This window comes from Delphinus delphis, chromosome 3 (assembly GCF_949987515.2).
Source record: "Delphinus delphis chromosome 3, mDelDel1.2, whole genome shotgun sequence".
Taxonomy (NCBI): Eukaryota; Metazoa; Chordata; class Mammalia; order Artiodactyla; family Delphinidae; genus Delphinus; species Delphinus delphis.
The window spans coordinates 146,673,758-146,692,938 of record NC_082685.1 but is presented as its reverse complement, the minus strand read 5'-3'; the positions used below and the strand labels follow the sequence as shown (position 1 = coordinate 146,692,938).

Here is a 19,181-nt window from a genome sequence, read left to right as displayed (position 1 = left end):
GTGTTCTCTGTGCTTTTGCTTCCCTTCCTCAGTTGGATTTCCTTAGGTCCCAGTCACCCCCTCTAAACGAGGAATAACCAGTGTCTCCCACTTTTGTGACGCCCATTTTCAGAGTAGTAGTACAGGAGCTGGTACATCTCTTTTCCTTATACACCGCGCTGCCCTTGACCTCACAATCTCCTCTCCCCTTATGTCTGTCCAGTCTGTCATCTAAGATCTCATCTTTTCTTCTAAGGACTTAGCTTTCTTTCTTCAGCTAACATCGTGTTCATCGTGTTCTCTTTATGTTTTTTCTCTTCCATTGCTCCTATTCTGATGGTAAGACCAGAGTGTGTTCTCAAATCCTCCTTTGGTGTCCTGGGCAAAGCTGATTTTTAAAAACTAAGTGCTCCAGGCACATGCCTTTAAAATTGCCTTCTCAGCTGTTAGGTTTGCAGTAATTTTAGGGAGTTTTCTTCTCATCTTGAATTCAGGAAGGTGGCATATTCTCTTTGGGTGCCCATTTGTTTTGTTTTATTCATTAATTAAATCTGCTATCTTTCTGTAGGTATGAAGTTGAAATGTATATCTCTGCAGTCGAGTGGTATAATCATAGTCAATGTAATCATCAAAGCTAGAGGCATCCTGAGATCTAGTGGGGCGAAAGCTTGAGGGTTGTTTTTTTTTTTCTATTTCGGCTAAACCTTCACTATACCCCCATGATACACATTAGGTACCCTACTGGTACCCTCAAGCACATTCTTATTTAATCCTCATAATAACCCTATAAGATAATTACAAGGGAATTTTAACCCTTTAAAAATAAATAGTATCATTGCCACTTTAAAATGTTGAAGAACTGCCTCTGACATCAATACTCTGTTAATATATTATGGGTACAACACATGTGACAACCTATGGTACATGTAAACTTCATTATACTTTTTTTTTTAACACCTTTATTGGAGTATAATTGCTTTACAATGGTGTGTTAGTTTCTGCTTTATAACAAAGTGAATCAGTTATACATATACATGTATTCCCATGTCCCCTCCCTCTTGCATCTCCCTCCCACCCTCCCTATCCCACCCCTCTAGGTGGTCACAAAGCATCGAGCTGATCTCCCTATGCTATGTGGCTGCTTCCCACTAGCTAGCTATTTTACATTTGGTAGTGTATATATGTCCATGCCACTCTCTCACTTCGTCCCAGCTTACCCTTCCCCCTCCCCATATCCTCAAGTCCATTCTCTACATCTGCGTCTTTATTCCTGGCCTGCCCCTAGGTTTGTTTTTTTTTTTAGATTCCATATATATGTGTTGGCATATGGTATTTGTCTTTCTCTTTCTGACTTACTTCACTCTGTATGACAGACTCTAGGTCCATCCACCTCACTATAAATAACTCAATTTCGTTTCTTTTTATGGCTGAATAATATTCCATTGTACATATGTGCCACATCTTCTTTATCCATTCATCTGTCGATGGACACTTAGGTTGGTTCCATGTCCTGGCTATTGTAAATAGAGCTTCAGTGAACCTTGTGGTACATGACTCTTTTTGAATTATGGTTTTCTCAGGGTATATGCCCAGTAGTGGGATTGCTGGGTCATATGGTAGTTCTATTTTTTAGTTTTTTAAGGAATCTCCATACTGTTCTCCATAGTGGCTGTATCAATTTACATTCCCACCAACAGTGCAAGAGGGTTCCCTTTTCTCCACACCCTCTCCAGCATTTATTGTTTGTAGATTTTTTGAGGATGGCCATTCTGACCGGTGTGAGGTGATATCTCACTGTAGTTTTGATTTGCATTTCTCTAATGATTAGTGATTTTGAGCATACTTTCATGTGTTTGTTGGCAATCTGTATATCTTCTTTGGAGAAATGTCTATTTAGGTTTTCTGCCCATTTTTGAATTGGATTGTTTGTTTTTTTTTTATTGAGCTGCATGAGCTGCTTGTAAATTTTGGAGATTAATCCTTTGTCAGTTGCTTCATTTGCAAATATTTTCTCCCATTCTGATAATTGTCTTTTCGTCTTGTTTCCTTTGCTGTGCAAAAGCTTTGAAGTTTCATTAGGTCCCATTTGTTTATTTTTGTTTTTATTTCCATTTCTCTAGGAGGTGGGTCAAAAAGGATCTTGCTGTGATTTATGTCATAGAGTGTTCTGCCTATGTTTTCCTCTAAGAGTTTTATAGTGTCTGGTCTTACGTTTAGGTCTTTAATCCATTTTGAGTTTATTTTTGTGTATGGTGTTAGGGAGTGTTCTAATTTCATTCTTTTACATGTAGCTGTCCAGTTTTCCCAGCACCACTTATTGAAGAGGCTGTCTTTTCTCCATTGTATATTCTTGCCTCCTTTATCAAAAATAAGGTGACCATATGTGCGTGGGTTTATCTCTGGGCTTTCCATCCTGTTCCATTGATCTATATTTCTGTTTCTGTGCCATTATACTTTTTATACACTTCCTGTGCTTGTAGTTCATACGGAGCGTGGGACAGAGGTTTCTACAATTGCTAATTAAAATACCTTTATTCTGAATTGAGGGCAGCCTGATGATAACAGCTCTGCCGTATTCTTTGGCTGATGGGCTCCTTTGGTGTAGCTGGGAGCCTCCATTGTCCATCTCTGGAGTAAGGCTGGGAGAGCAGGGAGGAGTGCGGATATTCCAGCTCAGTCCTGCGGCTCCTTTGGAGGCTGGTTCTGTTTGGAGCAGGGCAGTGGTGAATTACAGAGGCCCATACTCTATTCCATGTGCATAGCCTGGGCTTTTATGAATCCTCTAAAGTTTGTCTAGGTCACTCCTGACTCCTTGGAATCTCCCTCAAAATCAGATCCACTCTTAACCTGCGTCATCACTTCCAACTCTTTGGGCCATTTCTTACACCACTGCTTCAGCCTTACCTTCATTCCCACTTCCAGAGCTCCTCTGTCTCCTGGGCCTTTGTGGGAGGTCTGTGTGCAAATTGAGTTGCTTTGGGGCTTTCTCCAACTCCCGTTTAGGATTCAGCTTTCCCAAGTGAGATCTATGACCTCGCATTTGCTTACTGGTTTCCAGAATTTTGTTGCTCTTGTCTTCTATTCTCTTTGTGGGATTATACCTTTCGTTTAAAAAAGAAATCTCTTCCCCATCATTTTAGGGCGGTTTCAAGAGGGAAATCTGCCATCTTTAATCAGAAGACTATATCATTTAATTCTTAATTCAAGCCCTATTTTTCAGACGACAACATTAGAGCTCCAAGAGGTTGACAAACGTGCCTAAATTGCTACTAAATGGTGCAACCAGGATTTATGCCCAGGATTCTCAACCACACTCCCCTACCACCTTGCTAGAAAACCAGAAGCTAGAGATTCTTCTTCACTGAGAGAGAATCTCATAGGTTATAGGTGTGGGAAACTGTACGAATAGAGAGGCTCTAAACCTGGAAATTGGCAAATTATATTAGATTCCATTAATATAATGGCATTGTTATATGACACGTGAATTGGAAATTGCTGATGAATAATAGATTATATCAACTGTTTCTCTGAACCAAAGGCCTTCCAGGAGAACTTTGTGCACATTTCATTTTAGAACAACGAAAATGACATCATTTCCAGAGCAGTTTGATTTGTTCTGCATGTCTGAAAAAAAAGAAAAAAAAAGTACAGCAAAGGGTCTTTCTTACAGTGTGGACATTTTCAGACAATAGTCATAAAACTGAAGAGAGGTTCATTGTAATCAAACTGCACTTCATATGTTGCTACTTCCTGAAATAATCTGGAACTCATGTATCTAAGCAACTACTTCCTGTTCATTGAGTTACAAGCCACCTAAAACCATGACAGACTGGTTTTTTGTTACAAGAGGAAATGGTTCCATTTAAATTCAGAACCTTTTGCTAACGTGGCCAGGAGATTCTGAAATAAGATTTCACTTCTGCCTCAAGCTCACCAGTGTGCCCTTTGCCACGCTTTGAGATACCTCTGGGTTCATTCTGATTGATTTTAGCTTTCAGCTACAGGCTTTCGGTAGCTATGTAACATACACCATCTTGAGCGTAAGATTTCTTTGGTATAATCTTTTGGTATTTTATAGATCATAGAAACCAAATCATGTCATTCTTTGGTGCATTTCAGGATTTAAAGACAGAAAATATTGTTTCTTAAGGCTGTGGTTCTTTCTTCTAAACCACCTCCCCAGATTCAAAAAATCAAAGAGCTTACAGCATTCGTGTGTGCGTCATAAAGATTTCAGATTCGACATAGAGCATGTAAAGCTCTTGTAAAACTCTACACCGCTCATTTTGTACGCTCTTCACATATAATCTATCCTAGATTCCGGGTATGTGTTGTAAACAAAATGGTGTTACTTTAGGGTCTCAGTTTATTTCCTCATCTGTCAAGTGGAGATAATATTATTTACCTTGAGACATATTTGCTGTGCAAATTAAATGAAAAAAAATCGAGGTGAACGAACTGTACAGTACAGTATTGATCATCCAAAGTGTTAATTGAAAAGCATCTCAGGTTGGAGGTGGGAAATAGCCTGGTAATACCTGAAGGTGGAGATCCAGAGACTGAATGTGGAGTCGCAGCCTCGCCTGTAGGAGTTGGGAAGCCTCGGACAGGCCACTTTCCTTCTGTGAGCGCTTCTGTCATCTCCAGAATGTCTCCGACTGTATGCAAACCTGGGGCTGTGCTGGAAAACTGGGACGCAGAGTGGAAGGAGGAAACCTCACAGGTCCAGGAACGGTGGGCTGGGGTTGCTTTCCTCCCTTGGCACGTGAGCTTCTCAGTCAGCCTTTCTGATTGTCTGAGACTTGACCACTGTGTAGTAAGCCACCCATGTAATGGGCATCAGAGGAGGTAATGACTAGCAAACTGAGGAATACCTTTCTCTGGGAGCCTGGGTCAGGCGGTGTAACCGGGAAGAACCAGGAATTTTACTCCGTCTCCAGCAATTGCTGTTTACGGTCTGGAGACAGATTCTTTCCATAAAGTTTTTAAGCCAAGCACAGGAGAGGCCCTGAGGCTTCTCTCTGGATTATTCCTATTTGCATGTCTCCTTCTGTGCCCCCCCTCCCCCGCATCCCTGGCATGTCTCCAAGAGGCTTCTTTTGTACTGTGTATGAATTAATGCCCCAATTTGGTGTTGGGAAAGATGTCCCTCTAGAGAATCTCTAAAATCACCCTCAGGATTCCATTCTTGCCTTTACTTCATAATTTAAACCTGGAGACCTGCCAATCCCGGACGTTGTAATAGGAATTCACCAAATTTATCTTTGTTTTATATATCAAGATTAATTTGTTTTCCCAATGCCTCTTCCTCAATTCGCCTACATCTCCTCATTTCTCAGAATTTTTCTTTTCTTCTTTCTCGTCCCAAAAGATACTTGAACTTGAGGGGGATGGGGGAAGCTTCCAGATCTTTTATATTACATATAAGAGTTAGCTAGAAACAATTACCTCTTAAAAAGGGGGCTTACCTGGGAGATTACTCTTACTGCTTACTTTATACGTTTTCATAAACTGAATTTGATATACAATGTATAATTTTTATTATCTGTTAAAATTCAGGGTTTCTTTTTTCTTTACATTATGATTACAAGACTTTCCAATGACTGCTAAGTGGTAAAGGATATCATCTGTGTCTTTTTAAAGGACATGTATGTTCCTTAGTGTGAATCATACCTATTTTAATTAATATGACTTTTTTTCTCCAGAACCTCAAAGGAAAATAAAATTTCAAATGAGAAGGCTCATTTGTTCGATGTATCTCCTAAGTTTTCTACATGTAAATTTACCCCCCAGATTTTTTTTTTTTTTTCCCCTGATACGCGGGCCTCTCACTGTTGTGGCCTCTCCCGTTGCAGAGCACAGGCTCCGGACGCGCAGGCTCAGCGGCCATGGCTCAGGGGCCCAGCCGCTCCACGGCATGTGGGATCTTCCCAGACCGGGGCACGAACCCGTGTCCCCTGCATCGGCAGGCTGACTCTCAACCACTGCGCCACCAGGGAAGCCCCCCACTCCAGATATTTTCATAACCACTCTCAAGCACATGAGTCTCCTTCTCCTCTCTAATAAGCATGGCTCTTCTTAGCATGTTGGGCTTTTCTCAGATGGAGGACCAAGGGGCCTTGGGGTCATCCTTTCTGCATAACCTCTTGGTGTCTGATAATGTAGACATACAACTTACAGACATGTGGGCTGACTTCATAGATGCCTCTGTGTGTCCTGGGTGGTGCTTGATTCTGGAAGGTATTTAATCAGTACTCAGGAGTGTTAAAAAACAAAATTCAGCTGAGTAAATTTGAAGATCTAATTGGCTTTATTCAGCAATTCATGTCTCGGGCAGCATCCCATCTAGAAAAGAGAAAGGCACTCTGAAGAGTTGTACAAAATGGAAGGTTTTATAGGCGGACAGAGGGTGGGGCGGAAGTTACAGGGCTGGATTCTTTCAGGCAAGGTTACCGTCCCTCAAAGAAAAATGGGGTTTCAGGCAGATTACCTCACTGACCAGGAGATTACTGGCTGACTGGTTTAAATTCTACTCCTGGGAGAGGCTGGAACTGCAGTTCCTTTAGGTATGAAGTCTTGGTGGGGCTTAGCACAAGCAACTCCATTTTGGAGTTGTTGTTTCTTTTTTTTTTTTTTTCTTTGCGGTACGTGGGCCTCTCACTGTTGTGGCCTCTCCCGTTGCGGAGCACAGGCTCCGGACGCACAGGCTCAGCGGCCATGGCTCACGGGCCCAGCCGCTCCGCGGCATGTGGGATCTTCCCGGACCGGGGCACGAACCCGTGTCCCCTGCATCGGCAGGCGGACTCTCAACCACTGCGCCACCAGGGGAGCCCTGTTGTTTCCTTTTAATGGGAGTGTAACACATGGAATATCTGGTTGACCCAGGGTGTAGTTTTTTGGCTGCCACAAAATCAAGGCTTTACTGTATTTTAAGAATTTTAGAATTGAATTTAAAATTTCTGGTTTAATCATTGTTGTAGTTTGTACTGTAGGGAAAAGCACTGGCCCACCAGTCAGGAGACCTGCAGTCTACTTGTGGCTTTGTGACCACCTGGGTGACCTTGATCAACACGCTTTCTCAAGAAACAAAATGGCCCCATGGACCCTTTCCAGTTTGAACCCTCCCTGATTCTATGCTGTGCGTTGAGATGCGTGCCGAGGAGGAACTTGTCAGTGTGAGGCTGTGTGGTTCCAGGTTATCTGAAGGGCTGTGCTTTGATCCTGTGAACCTTTTTTCTCATGTGACACCTGTATTGCTGCTGCTTGAGCCTGAGATAATGTCTCAGAGGAGATGGCAGAAGTGGCCGCAGACTAGCCTCTCCCATCAGCTCTGTGCTTTCTGCATTTCAGATGCCTGGGACAGAGGACTCCCAAGATGCATGCGGCCCCGAGGAATCCAAGGGGTCCTTGGAAAGTCCGAAACAAGGAAGCAGTAAAATGAAACTCAAGAGTCGTCTTTCAGGTATGTGGACTCTTTGCCTGATACACCCGCCTGAAATGGAGCTTCCAGCCTCAGGAGCTCGGGAAGATAAAGTCATTTGCAGGATGAGCTCTTTTTTTCCTTAAAACCTCCAAATTCTTTTTCCTTTTGATGGTGCGTGCCCCGGGCATAACAGCCACCTTCAACCTGGCTGCCCACGTCAGTATTTTTATTTGAGTCATAATGAAATGAATGTCAACATCTCTGTTTGCCTCTGCTTAAACATCAATTTCCTGTAGTGTTTGGTTCACTTACTTCAACAGGACTTAAGGTGACCCTTTCACTGTGGAATACTCCTGATGGCCTATCTTTCCAGCAAACATACCTCTTCCTCAAACCCCTGGTCCATGGGAACCTGGGGCAAAGAGCTATTTATTTAGTAACAAATCTGCATCTCAACTAAATGGGGTAGGGGGAGGGGGGAAATGGGATGGAGGTGTAGTTTTTGTAACAAATAGATTTGCCATTTCCTGGGCACATCATAGCAGCTGGCCTAGGCCCTGAGAGAGAAAGTCAGAGGCTGTGTGTGGGGACTTCTGTGGGTCTGAGGCACTTTAGCCTTTACAGGCTCTTTCTATAGAAAAAAGAGGGAAAAAACCCGCAAATTATATTTCATGGCTGCGCTGGTATAAAGATACAAGCTGGATTCATTATCATCTATTAATTACTATTATGTTCATTTTTTTTCTCCTGAATTTAAAAGAAATCAAAACATTTTTGCGGGCCCCTAGAAGTGGCATGGGCCCTCAGCAATGTGTCTGCTGGTCTCACGGAGAAATCACCCCTGGCTACCCAGCTGTGAAAGACATCTGGTCTAGCAGGAAAAGCAGGCATTTGGAAGCTTGGTGCAATCAAGTTTACCCCTCAGCTCTTGAGTTACCTTATGACCTCGGCCTGGTTATTTAACCTCCCTGAACCTCCACTCTCTCGCCTAAAAAAGGAGATGATCATCCTGACTTTGAAAGGTTGAAACAAACAAAAAACACATAAAAGCACCTAGGACAAAGCATGGTGTATGGCCATCCCCCAGTATGTCAGTTTCATCTTCCTGCCGTCTCTGGCTGCCAACCAAGAGCATCTCCAACCCACATTGCCTGCCCCCTACTATTCTCAGGTAAGGTGGCAGGTTTAGGACCATAAAATACATCCATTAAAAAAAAAAACAAAAACTCAGTGACAAAATGAATTGCTTTGTATTTGTAACTCAGAATAATTAGGTAGTGTCTATCTAACTGAGTGTTAGGATATGGGTTTGCGACAAAAAGCAATGTGATGACCAGAGTCTGATAAGACTAGAGGGAAAGATGGTCCTCACATGCGGAGAACGACCAGCTCCCCTTCAGCCCCGAGGAACAACTGAGAGAAATACATCTAAACCCTATGTGTGTTTGCGGTGGGGAAGGAGGTTTTAGGTCAGCTGTCTGATCAGCACCTTATAAACAGTTCCCAGGGGAGGGTCATAGAGCTCTGGGGAAATAACAGGGACCTTTGAAACCCGTGCAGTCACATTCCTCATTTTATGGATGTGTCCAGAGAAGGTAAGGGGATCCCGAAGGTCACTCATTCAGTCTGTCTTCCAGACAGAGTTCTTCCTACCCACCCCTTGGCTTCCTGAGGAACTTGGAGAGAATCCCATTCCCCAGTCTGGGGCTTTACGGATACAGATGTGGGGAGGGGATCCTAGCTGACGACCTTCCAGATCTATGATTCTCCATGTTCGTACTATTAATTTAGAATGTGCAGGACATTCCGCTGAGTAGTAAATCCCGAACTGGCTACTCTTTGCCACAAATGGATGCCACCCTCTCTTCCTGTGTTTTTCCTAGACATCCAAGGCCATAACAAGGAAATATAGTAGAAGAAGCACATGCACAAAGTCAGGAAGAACTGTGTGCAATTCTCAGCTCTGCCATTACTGGCTGTGTGACCTGGGACAGGTGACTTAACTTCTTTGGGTCTCAGATTTTTCACCTGTAAGATGAGGGTTATAATTGCAAATCAATGTGAATGCCTTCTAAATGCTGGGCCTTGTTGAGAGATCCAGTTGAGCGAATGTATATGGTACCGCAGCTCCCAACTGTGGCAGCAATAGGTCCTCACCACATGGTAGCTGCCATTGTTATGACCGTCGTCGTCAATATCACGTTCATCATTGTCATCTTCATTATCATTATCATCGTTCTCGCTCCCTCTCAAGAGGGGAAGATGCTTGAATGGGTTCAGATAGGAAGATTCTCAAGAACTTGCAGGTCATGATAAGGCACGAACAAGAGGTATGAAGACTGAAATGTCTCTGAGTTGTGATACTGGGGGAGGCACCAGAGGAAGCAAGATAAAGGATGGCCAGTACATTGGCGGGGCTTGGTAGAACACAGGAGGAGGAAACCCGGGGTCTAGACTTGGGGCAAAATGCGTGAGAAATACTTAGGGACGATGGGGAAAAGAATTGGTTAGAGAAGTTTTTGGCAACTATTTTTCTGCCTCAGCTATCTGAAAGATCCAATAATCCAACAGTAACGACGATTCAGTCCAGCAGAGAGATTTGGGGGAAGGAGATTCTTGGCATGGGAGGTGATGGTGTGGGCAAAATTGGGTAAAACTTCAAGTGATAGTTATATGCTTCCCAGTTTGGGTAAGGATGTGGGTAGAGGACAAATCCTCTCCTTTGAGGATCATCAGGCTAGAGCAGTGAATTCATGTAGCAGGATAGTGGGAGCTAAGACTGGAAAAGTAGTTTGGAGGCACCTTAAAGAGGCTTAAGGAATTGGTTCTCCATTCAGTGCTTTGAAATATGTTCAGTCTAAAGACATTTGAATGCAGGAGATTTTAATGTGATCACCTCCTAATTTCTGTGTCCTGTAAACCTGGATATTTATTTCATATTTTCTTAAGCGAGTCACTCTGGTATTCACATATCAGTATATTATCTACAGACACTACCGTATGTGGTTTCTCTTCTATCAATGGCAAGTGCTTCCCTGTCAGCTCAAAAGGAATTTTCTTCTAATAAATCTTCTTCAGATGAGTAAGCATGCCAAGATAGATTAACCTGGTCATGAATTATTAAGGAGGTTCTGTAAAGAGTTTCCAGCCATTTCCACTAAGATTTGGGCCAGTCTGGCTCCAAAATGACTAAAGCGATTTTATGGAACATTTTTCCTGATATTCTAACCAGAGTTTTCTTTACTTCATACCTCCTTTTTTTGCCAGCAGGGTCCCTTTTAACTTTGGTATTTTTGATTTATCCATGTTAATGCCTTAGGTTTGTGAAAATGAAAATTTTTCTTTTGATTGCAAAGGAATTTCAGGTGTTTGAAAACCTGAAATTCGAATCACAAAGTTAATATGTAGCTTTTGAAAAACCAGGCTTTTAGAAATGTCCATTATAATATAACTGTATCAGCCCTGTTCTAACTTTTCATCACTATTAAAAACGCATCAATATAGTATATATTTTTAAAAGAGGACAGAATCATCTTGTTTTATTCCATGAAAAACTTCCTGAGAAATTTTTAGATAAATTGAAATTTTAAGGCATCAAATGAAAATATTACATAGTCTAGGAGAATTTGATATTTCAAAGAATCTATATGTATATATAGTTATATACACAAACACATATATACACATGACTCTCCACATATATATAGTATATAATAAACATCATAATATGATTATAGCTACATTCAGTGTAATGGATCCATCATTTAAAATTAAAGTCCCGGGCTTCCCTGGTGGCGCAGTGGTTGAGATTCCGCCTGCCGATGCAGGGGACGCGGGTTCGTGCCCCGGTCCGGGAAGATCCCACATGCCGCGGAGCGGCTGGGCCCGTGAGCCACGGCCGCTGAGCCCGCACGTCCGGAGCCTGTGCTCTGCAATGGGAGAGGCCACAACAGTGAGAGGCCCGCGTACCACAAAAAAATAAATAAATAAAATTAAATTAAATTAAAGTTCCTTAAACCCTCATACACTGTTGGTGGGAATGTAAACTGGTGTAGCCACAATGGAAAACAGTATGGCGGTTTCTCAAAAGACTAAAAATAGAACTACCATATGACCAATCAATTCCACTCCTGGGTATATATATTAAAAAAAACCTAATACACTAATCCAAAAAGATACACGCACCCGTGTTCACAACAGCATTATTTACAATTGCAAGATATGGAAGCAACTTGAATGTTCATCAGCAGATGAATGGATAAGGAAGATGTGTGTATATATACAATGGAATATTACTCAGCCATAAAAAAGAACTAAATAATGGCATTTGCAGCAACATGGATGAACTTGGAGGGTATTATGCTAACTGAAAGAAATCAGACAGAGAAAGAGAAATACTGTATGATACCACTTATATGTAGAAGCTAAAAAATACGACCAACTGGTGCATATAACAAAAAAAGAAGCAGACTCACAGTTACAGAGAACAAACTAGTTGTTACCACTGGGGAGAGGGAAGCGGGGGAGGGGCCATAGGGGTAGGGGATTAAGAGGTACAAACTATTAGGTATAAAATAAGCTACAAGGATATATTGTACAACACAGGGAATATAGCCAATATTTTATAATAACTATGAATGGAATATAACCTTTAAAAACTGATTCACTATATTGTACATGTGTAATTTATATTATACATCAACTATACTTCAATAAAAAATAAAAAATTTTAAAATGATTAAAGTCCCTTAAACTATCTTACTTTAAAATAGTATATAATATAAACTAAGTATGATAAAGATGTCTTTAAAAATCATTACTATAGGGGCTTCCCTGGTGGCGCAGTGGTTGAGAGTCCGCCTGCCGATGCAGGGGACACGGGTTCGTGCCCCAGTCCGGGAGTATCCCACATGCCACGGAGCAACTAGGCCCGTGAGCCACAACTGCTGAACCTGTGCGTCTGGAGCTTGTGCTCCACAACAAGAGAGGTCGCGATAGTGAGAGGCCCGTGCACCACGATGAAGAGTAGCCCCCGCTTGCCACAACTAGAGAAAGCCCTCGCACAGAAACGAAGACCCAGCACAGCAAAAACAATAAATAAATTAATTAATAAACTCCTACCCCCAACATCTAAAAATAAAAAATACCATTGAGAGAGTGAAAAGTCAAGTCACAGACATGGAGAAGATATTTGCAATACATAGATTCCACAAAGGACTCATATCTAAAATATATTAACAATAAAGAAAATAAAACTCTTGTAAACCAACAGAGAAAAATCCAATAAAAGAATGAGCAAAGAAAAAAAATAATAAAATTTTCTAGTAGTCCAATTAAAAAAGTAAAAAGAAGAAGAAAGGAATGAGCAAAAGACTTGAACAGCCTCTTTACAACCTTAAAAAAGAAAAACAGCCAATGAATACTTGAAAAGAAGCTCAATCTCACTAGCCCTCAGTGAAATGTAAATTATGAACCACAGGGAAATACCATTATATATCCAGCAGAGTGGCTAAAATTGGAAAGACTGACACTGCTAAGTGTGACAAGGAAGTGGAATAGCAAGCACTCACACACCCTGGTGATCCTGCGTGGTGAAGGGGAACATGTACCTGTAACCCAGCCATGCCTCTCCTAGGTACATCCAACAGATACGTCACAGAACGTCCAGTAACAGTATATTCTAGATCGGGGTCAGCAAGCTTCTGCCCACAGCTGTATTTGTATGGCCCACAGATAGAAACGCTTTCTACGTTCTTAATGCATTGTAAAAAAAAATTTTAAAGAATGTGTGACTGAGAGCATTTGTGACTTGTAAAGCCTAAAACATTTACTATCTGGCCTTTACGGAAAACGTTTGCTGACCCTTATTTGGGATCTGAAACTGGAAACACATCAAATGTCCATCAGCAATAGAATGGATAAATAAATTGTGCTGTGTTTATACGATGAAATAGTATGCAGAAAGGAGATGAACAAACCATTGGAATGTAGCAACATGAACGAGGAGCCCGATACCAAAACACACATATTGTATGTGTTCATTTATATCAAGTTTGAAAATAGGCAAAAGTGATCTGTGGTGTTAGAAGCTGGGATAATGGTTACGCTTGGGTGAGGGGGTTAGTGGCACAAAAGGGGACTTGGGGATCTGGTAATATTCTATGTCTTAGTCTGGATGTTGGTTATTGGCGTATTCATTTTGTGAAATTTCATGGAACTGTACGTACACTTAATGATTTCTGCCCGTTTCTGTAAGTTGTTACACTTTAACTAAAAGTTTGTTTCAATAGTCATTGCTGTACATGGAAAAAGGCATCCCCCAATCATGGAACTATACCAACCACAAAGTGATATGCCTCCAGCACTAAGAAGTCGTCTACTGATAGCATTCTCACTATTGTTTATTGCCTTATCAACCACAGCTACATCTTACTTGGATGAAACATATACATTGCCCTTTTTGAAGGTGTTCACTTCCAAAACGAGCACTTTCTTCCGAGCCTGGCATTATGGCCTCAGCACGCACCAAACTTATGCAGGGCTTCATGGTTGAGTGCAGTGAGCTGGGCGCTTTGAAAGTACTGAAGTATTCGACACCAGGCCGTCTGAGCCACCATGAATGTGGGTGGAGATCGACAAGTTGATACCTATGCATGCTCTTAAGATTCTCTTCATTCTGTATCGAGTCATGTTTCCCCTCTGTTTTTTCAAGGGGGTGTGCACCGTCTAGAGTCTGTTGAAGAATATAATGAGCTGATGCTGAGAAATGGGGACCCCCGGGCCAGGATGTTGGAGGTCTCCCGAGATGGCCGGAAGCACTCTCTCCCCCAGCTCCTGGACTCGACGGGCACAGCACAGGTAGCGCAGCACCGTGGAGCCCCTGGCTTTCTTATCCAGTCACAGTTACTTGGTTAGGGATGGAAGAGCATGTTTCCAGCCCTGGGTCTCCAGGTTTTCTTTTATTCTCTCCGAGACCAGCAGGAGTTTCCGTGCTCTGAAGACCTGTCCGTCTATGAGGGACAGGAGTATTCAGGACTAGAGATATAGCATAGTCAGTGAGATCTATCCAGGGAGGCTAGAAGGAAGTAGTCAGCCTAATATTTGAAAATAAAAGAGAAGGAAAAAAACCTTGATCCTCTTTCTACTGTGTGTTTTGGAAACGAGAGCTGCTTTCAGCTGCCAGGAGACAATGGCGCGTCATGGTCTGTGGTAAGAACCACCATCTCTTGTTTAGTGGGTGTGTCATGTGTCAGCATAGCCTGGTGGGTGGGTGGGTGTGGGGACGTGTGAGGGACGGAGGCGGTTGGGTGTGCCTGTGCTGTGCCTGGGATCCTACCTGTTATAGAGTCATGGCTCAAACAGCCAAGGTCAGAAGAGGCTGCCAAGAGGGGTGAGGAAGGTGGGGATGTTGATATTCCAGGGCCCATCCCCGCCAGAGCTCGGGGCTCCACAGCCCTGCTCAGGGGCTCATCCTCAATTCCATCATCCTCAACCCAGTAGAAACTGGATAGATGTCTCATAACCAAGTTGGAGGCAGGCTCAGTCTCTGGGGAACTTGTGGAGTGTCTTTGAGCCCTGACACCATCAGCCAGAGCGCTCAAGAGGAGTCATTGGCATCTTGTCCCCAGGCCTGCAGTGAAGTGGAGATGGAGGGAGGAGGGTGTGACAGTAGTGACACCTGTAAGGGCGTGGAGACTCAGATAGTTGAGTTCTAAAAGACCTGGCTCAGGGCATCTGGGTTGGGCCCTTGCTTTTCGTGTCTCACCTTTTTATAGGTAGGGCAGCTGAATCCCAAAGAGGTTGAGTATTTGGCTCCAGGCGATGCACCAGAATCCCTGTGCAGGGAGTTCTGCCTGACCAATAAAATTAAAAAGTGCCCGTGTTTCCGAGGCAGCTGCTGATTAGGCTGCCTTGTGTTGAATCCCCCCAGTGGCAACTTGAATTGGGGCACCGAGCAAAAGCAGAGCGAAAAACGTGCATAGGGCCTGGTTAGAGCTCCTCCAGACCCGTGTCTGGAGACAAGTCTGTGGCCTGTGCAGAATGATCCAATTGGATCAACAGAGGCGGGGGGAGATCAAGAAGTCATAGGAGAGCCGCGTTTCAGACGATTTTAGTTAGTGAGGAAGGTGAGAGCAGATCTGCTGCCATCATGGCCAAGGATGTCCAGCATTGAGGTGCTGATTTCCTAACTGACCCGCAGAGGAAACCTGACTGTATTTATAGCCCGGGAATACCTATTTCTTCTAACCAGGCTTCTAAGAACCAGGAAGCACAGGCTAGTGAAGATTTTAAAGAAGAAACTTTTTTTTTTCTTCAAGTTGTTCTTTCCCTTGTCTTCTCTTCTTATTTTCTGCCTTTTTTTTTCTCCCAGGATTCACCTTCCTTCCTTCCTTCCTTCCTTCCTTCCTTCCTTCCTTCCTTCCTTCCTTCCTCCCTCCCTCCCTCCCTCCCTCCCTCCCTCCCTTCTTTTCTTTTCTTTTTTTTCTTTCTTCCTCTTCCTCCCTCCCTCCCTCCTTTCTTTTCTTTCTTTCTTTCTCTCTTTCTCTCTTTCTCTCTTTTTCTTTCTTTCTTTCTTCTCTCCCTCTACTAAAAACTATTGTCTAGAATAGAGCTATCCAGTAAAACTTTCTGCAGTGATGGAAATGTTTTATGTCTGTACTGCCCAATATGGTAGCCATGTGTGTCTTTTAAGCACATGAAAAGTGGCTAGTGAGACTGAGGAGTGCATTTTTAATTTTAATTCATCTTAATTTAAATATAGATAGCCACGGGTGGCTAGTGGCTGCCATATTGGACAACAGAGGTCTAAAAATGTAGTGGGACCCCTGAAACTCTTCAAGAGAAGAGTGAAGCATGCTGGCCTCTGGTTCCCAAAGGGGAGATGGAATGAGGTGCTGCTGGATGTTGGTGATCAGAGAAAGAGTTCCCTTATGAGTCTGCACATGAACCTCTGTATTTGAGAGCTATGCCTGGCTATTCCCATGACGGTTTCAGTAAAAGGGTGGTAACCTGGCCAAGCCAATGTCATTTTTTTAATGAATCAGAGTCTGGGAGGCCAACATGGCTGACAGATAATTTTGTAAAACAGCAAAATACAATTGTTCTAAGTTGCCAAGAATACGAAAATATCATTAGCAGATATCTGATTTCTAACTTTGAATGTAGAATATGCTAATTAAGGATAAACTATTTTCTAGTGTCTCTTTTCTCATATTAAACATGAAATGATTTTTTAGCATTTTTTGTTTATGCTAGAATATCTGTGTCATTTAAGCAATTTATTATTCTAAGAAGAATAGCGGGGCTTCCCTGGTGGCGCAGTGGTTAAGAATCCGCCTGCCGATGCAGGGGACACGGGTTCGAGCTCTGGTCCGGGAAGATCCCACGTGCCACATAGCAGCTAAGCCCGTACACCACAACTACTGAGCCTGCGCTCTAGAGCCCGCAAGCCACAACTACTGAACCCACATGCCACAACTACTGAAGCCTGCGTGCATAGAGCCCGTGCTCCTCAACAAGAGAAGCCACCGCAATGAGAAGCCTGTGCACCTCAACGAAGAGTAGTAGCCCCTGCTCGCCACAACTAGAGAAAGCCTGCACGCAGCAACGAAGACCCAACGCAGCCAAAAATAATTAATTAAAAAAAAAAAAGAATAGCAAGGAGCTAGATTGTCGCAATGCTTTAGCAAGAGATTCGTTCAGTCTCTTGTTATAAATAGTGCACCCTGCTTACACACGTGGATATGGTGGGTGATGGACAGGAAAAAGAGATCGAGATTTTGAGCTGCTGTGTGCCAGGAAGGGAAAGTGTGGCTTGTGGGAAAGTATTTTATTTTCCAAATGTGAGGGATTAGAACTAAAGCTGCTGCAGTCTCTCAGCGGGATCTTTTATACTAAATAACAGTTGTCTGGGTTTGCGGTTTGGGTTTTATAAGAAACAAGGGCTTGCTGAGTTTTGAGTGAGTGACTTAAGCTTAAAATGGTGAGATACTCTCTAACCATGATTGTGAACTTGGGGTGGGGCGAGGGTGACTTCCAAGGGAGAACCCGACCAGAGGATGGTCATTCTGTATCTCCAAGGCCTCTCGGTTTCTGGTTCCTATCTCTAATCCAGAAAGCGAGAAGTAGGATCTGTGGAGTAGGGTCAAGAAGGAGCAGCCCCAGGTGGTTGCCAAGCAGTTCTTGGTGTGGGGGGAAGAAAGCATGACAGCCAGACACAGTTGGGGCTGCTCCTTCAATGTTCTTTATAATAAACTTCATTTAAGCCACTGGACCAGATATGGACCAGAGGGCAATGGCTGTCTAACACAAAAGACAACTGAGGTTTTCCAAATCTGAGTATATTTTTATGCCAGAGACCACAGCAGGATGAGTGAGACTACCTCTGACCTCATGTGCCGACTTCTAGGAATACCACATCGTGAAGAAGTCTACTCGCTCGCTAAGTACTACTCAGGTGGAATCTCCTTGGAGACTCATTCGGCCGTCGGTCATCTCTATCATTGGCCTGTACAAAGAGAAAGGCAAGGTGAGCTCCCTTCTGTACATTGTTTTGCTCTCCAGGTAAATGTTAGCATATATGTGTTAAATGGTTACTTTTTAGTGTTGTTTTTACATGAAATAAAAAGTAAAAGGTATAAAGAAGCATAGATTAAGTGGTCTTTGGGCGGATTGGATTGGATTCCCTGGCATCCTTTCCTGTGGGCCTCCAAGTGACATCATACCATAGTTGCCCTTAATGATTTCAAGAGTCACCACCCGGCAGCTAGGGCACAATCAAGGATCGGGTAAATGCCCCAACTTTTACCACTATTGAAAGAAAGTCAGACCCTGCAGCTTCAGAGAATAATCCCAGTTATCCTTTGGAATGAATTTCATGGCATTGCCATTATTATAAGAGGAATAGTATAAATAATTTGATATTATACAAATACCAAAATATCCATTTTGATATTATACAAAAACAAAAGAATAAAACAAATATGGCGCCTGCACAGTGTGAAATGACTCGCGTGAGCTATTAGTTGATCCATGTGAAGTTGACATCTTTGGAGATCAGAGATTGTCAAATCTAGCAATTTCATATGTTTACCTAAAACTTTCACCCTTTAATGTAATGCATAGCTAGCGCAATGCAAATGGATCTGAGGAGGGAAATGGTGAAGGGAACACAGATTTGACTGTACAGCTAGTTAGCTTAACTCTGAGCCTGTTTGGGAAGGACAGCTCAGTTAAATACTACAATGAGAAGGGTGCCCTCAGTGAAATACTGCAATGGGAAAGGATGCCCTTAGTTAAATACCACACTGACAACCTGGACCCCCACCTCCTTTGCGTGTAGGGCCTTGGCTTTAGCATTGCTGGAGGTCGAGACTGCATTCGAGGACAGATGGGGATTTTTGTCAAGACCATTTTCCCAAATGGATCAGCTGCAGAGGATGGAAGGCTTAAAGAAGGTAGGAGAAGGCCTCTTGGTGGTCCTCAGTGCCAGTGAGCTTTGATTCCAGGAGAATCTGCCTCCTTGCAGGATGTGAAGCAAATGGCACAGCAGCTAAGTCTGTGGGCTTGGTAGTCAGGTAGACCTGGGCTGAATCCAGCACTTACTACATCATGACCTTGGACAATTGATAGAACCTGAGCTTCACTTTCCTCTGTTGTAAACTTGGGATATTAATACGTACCTTGAGGAGTTGTTGTGAGGATTAAATGAGACATTATGTGAGAAGTGGCTTGATATTTTTATTGGGGTCTTTAAATGTCTGTCTTGTCCCCTGGGTCT

General features: G+C 42.9%; 1 protein-coding gene across 1 annotated transcript in view; it reads left to right on the top strand.

Moving 5' to 3' along the window:
- Window positions 1–19,181, top strand: part of LOC132422483 (PDZ domain-containing protein 2-like) — a 168,565-nt gene that overhangs the window by 126,001 nt on the left and 23,383 nt on the right. Inside the window, exons 6-9 of the mRNA XM_069540531.1 lie at window positions 7,330–7,441; window positions 14,115–14,260; window positions 17,811–17,930; window positions 18,744–18,858. Coding sequence (XP_069396632.1) covers window positions 7,330–7,441; window positions 14,115–14,260; window positions 17,811–17,930; window positions 18,744–18,858 — 493 coding nt within the window. The remainder of the gene's footprint in view (window positions 1–7,329; window positions 7,442–14,114; window positions 14,261–17,810; window positions 17,931–18,743; window positions 18,859–19,181) is intronic.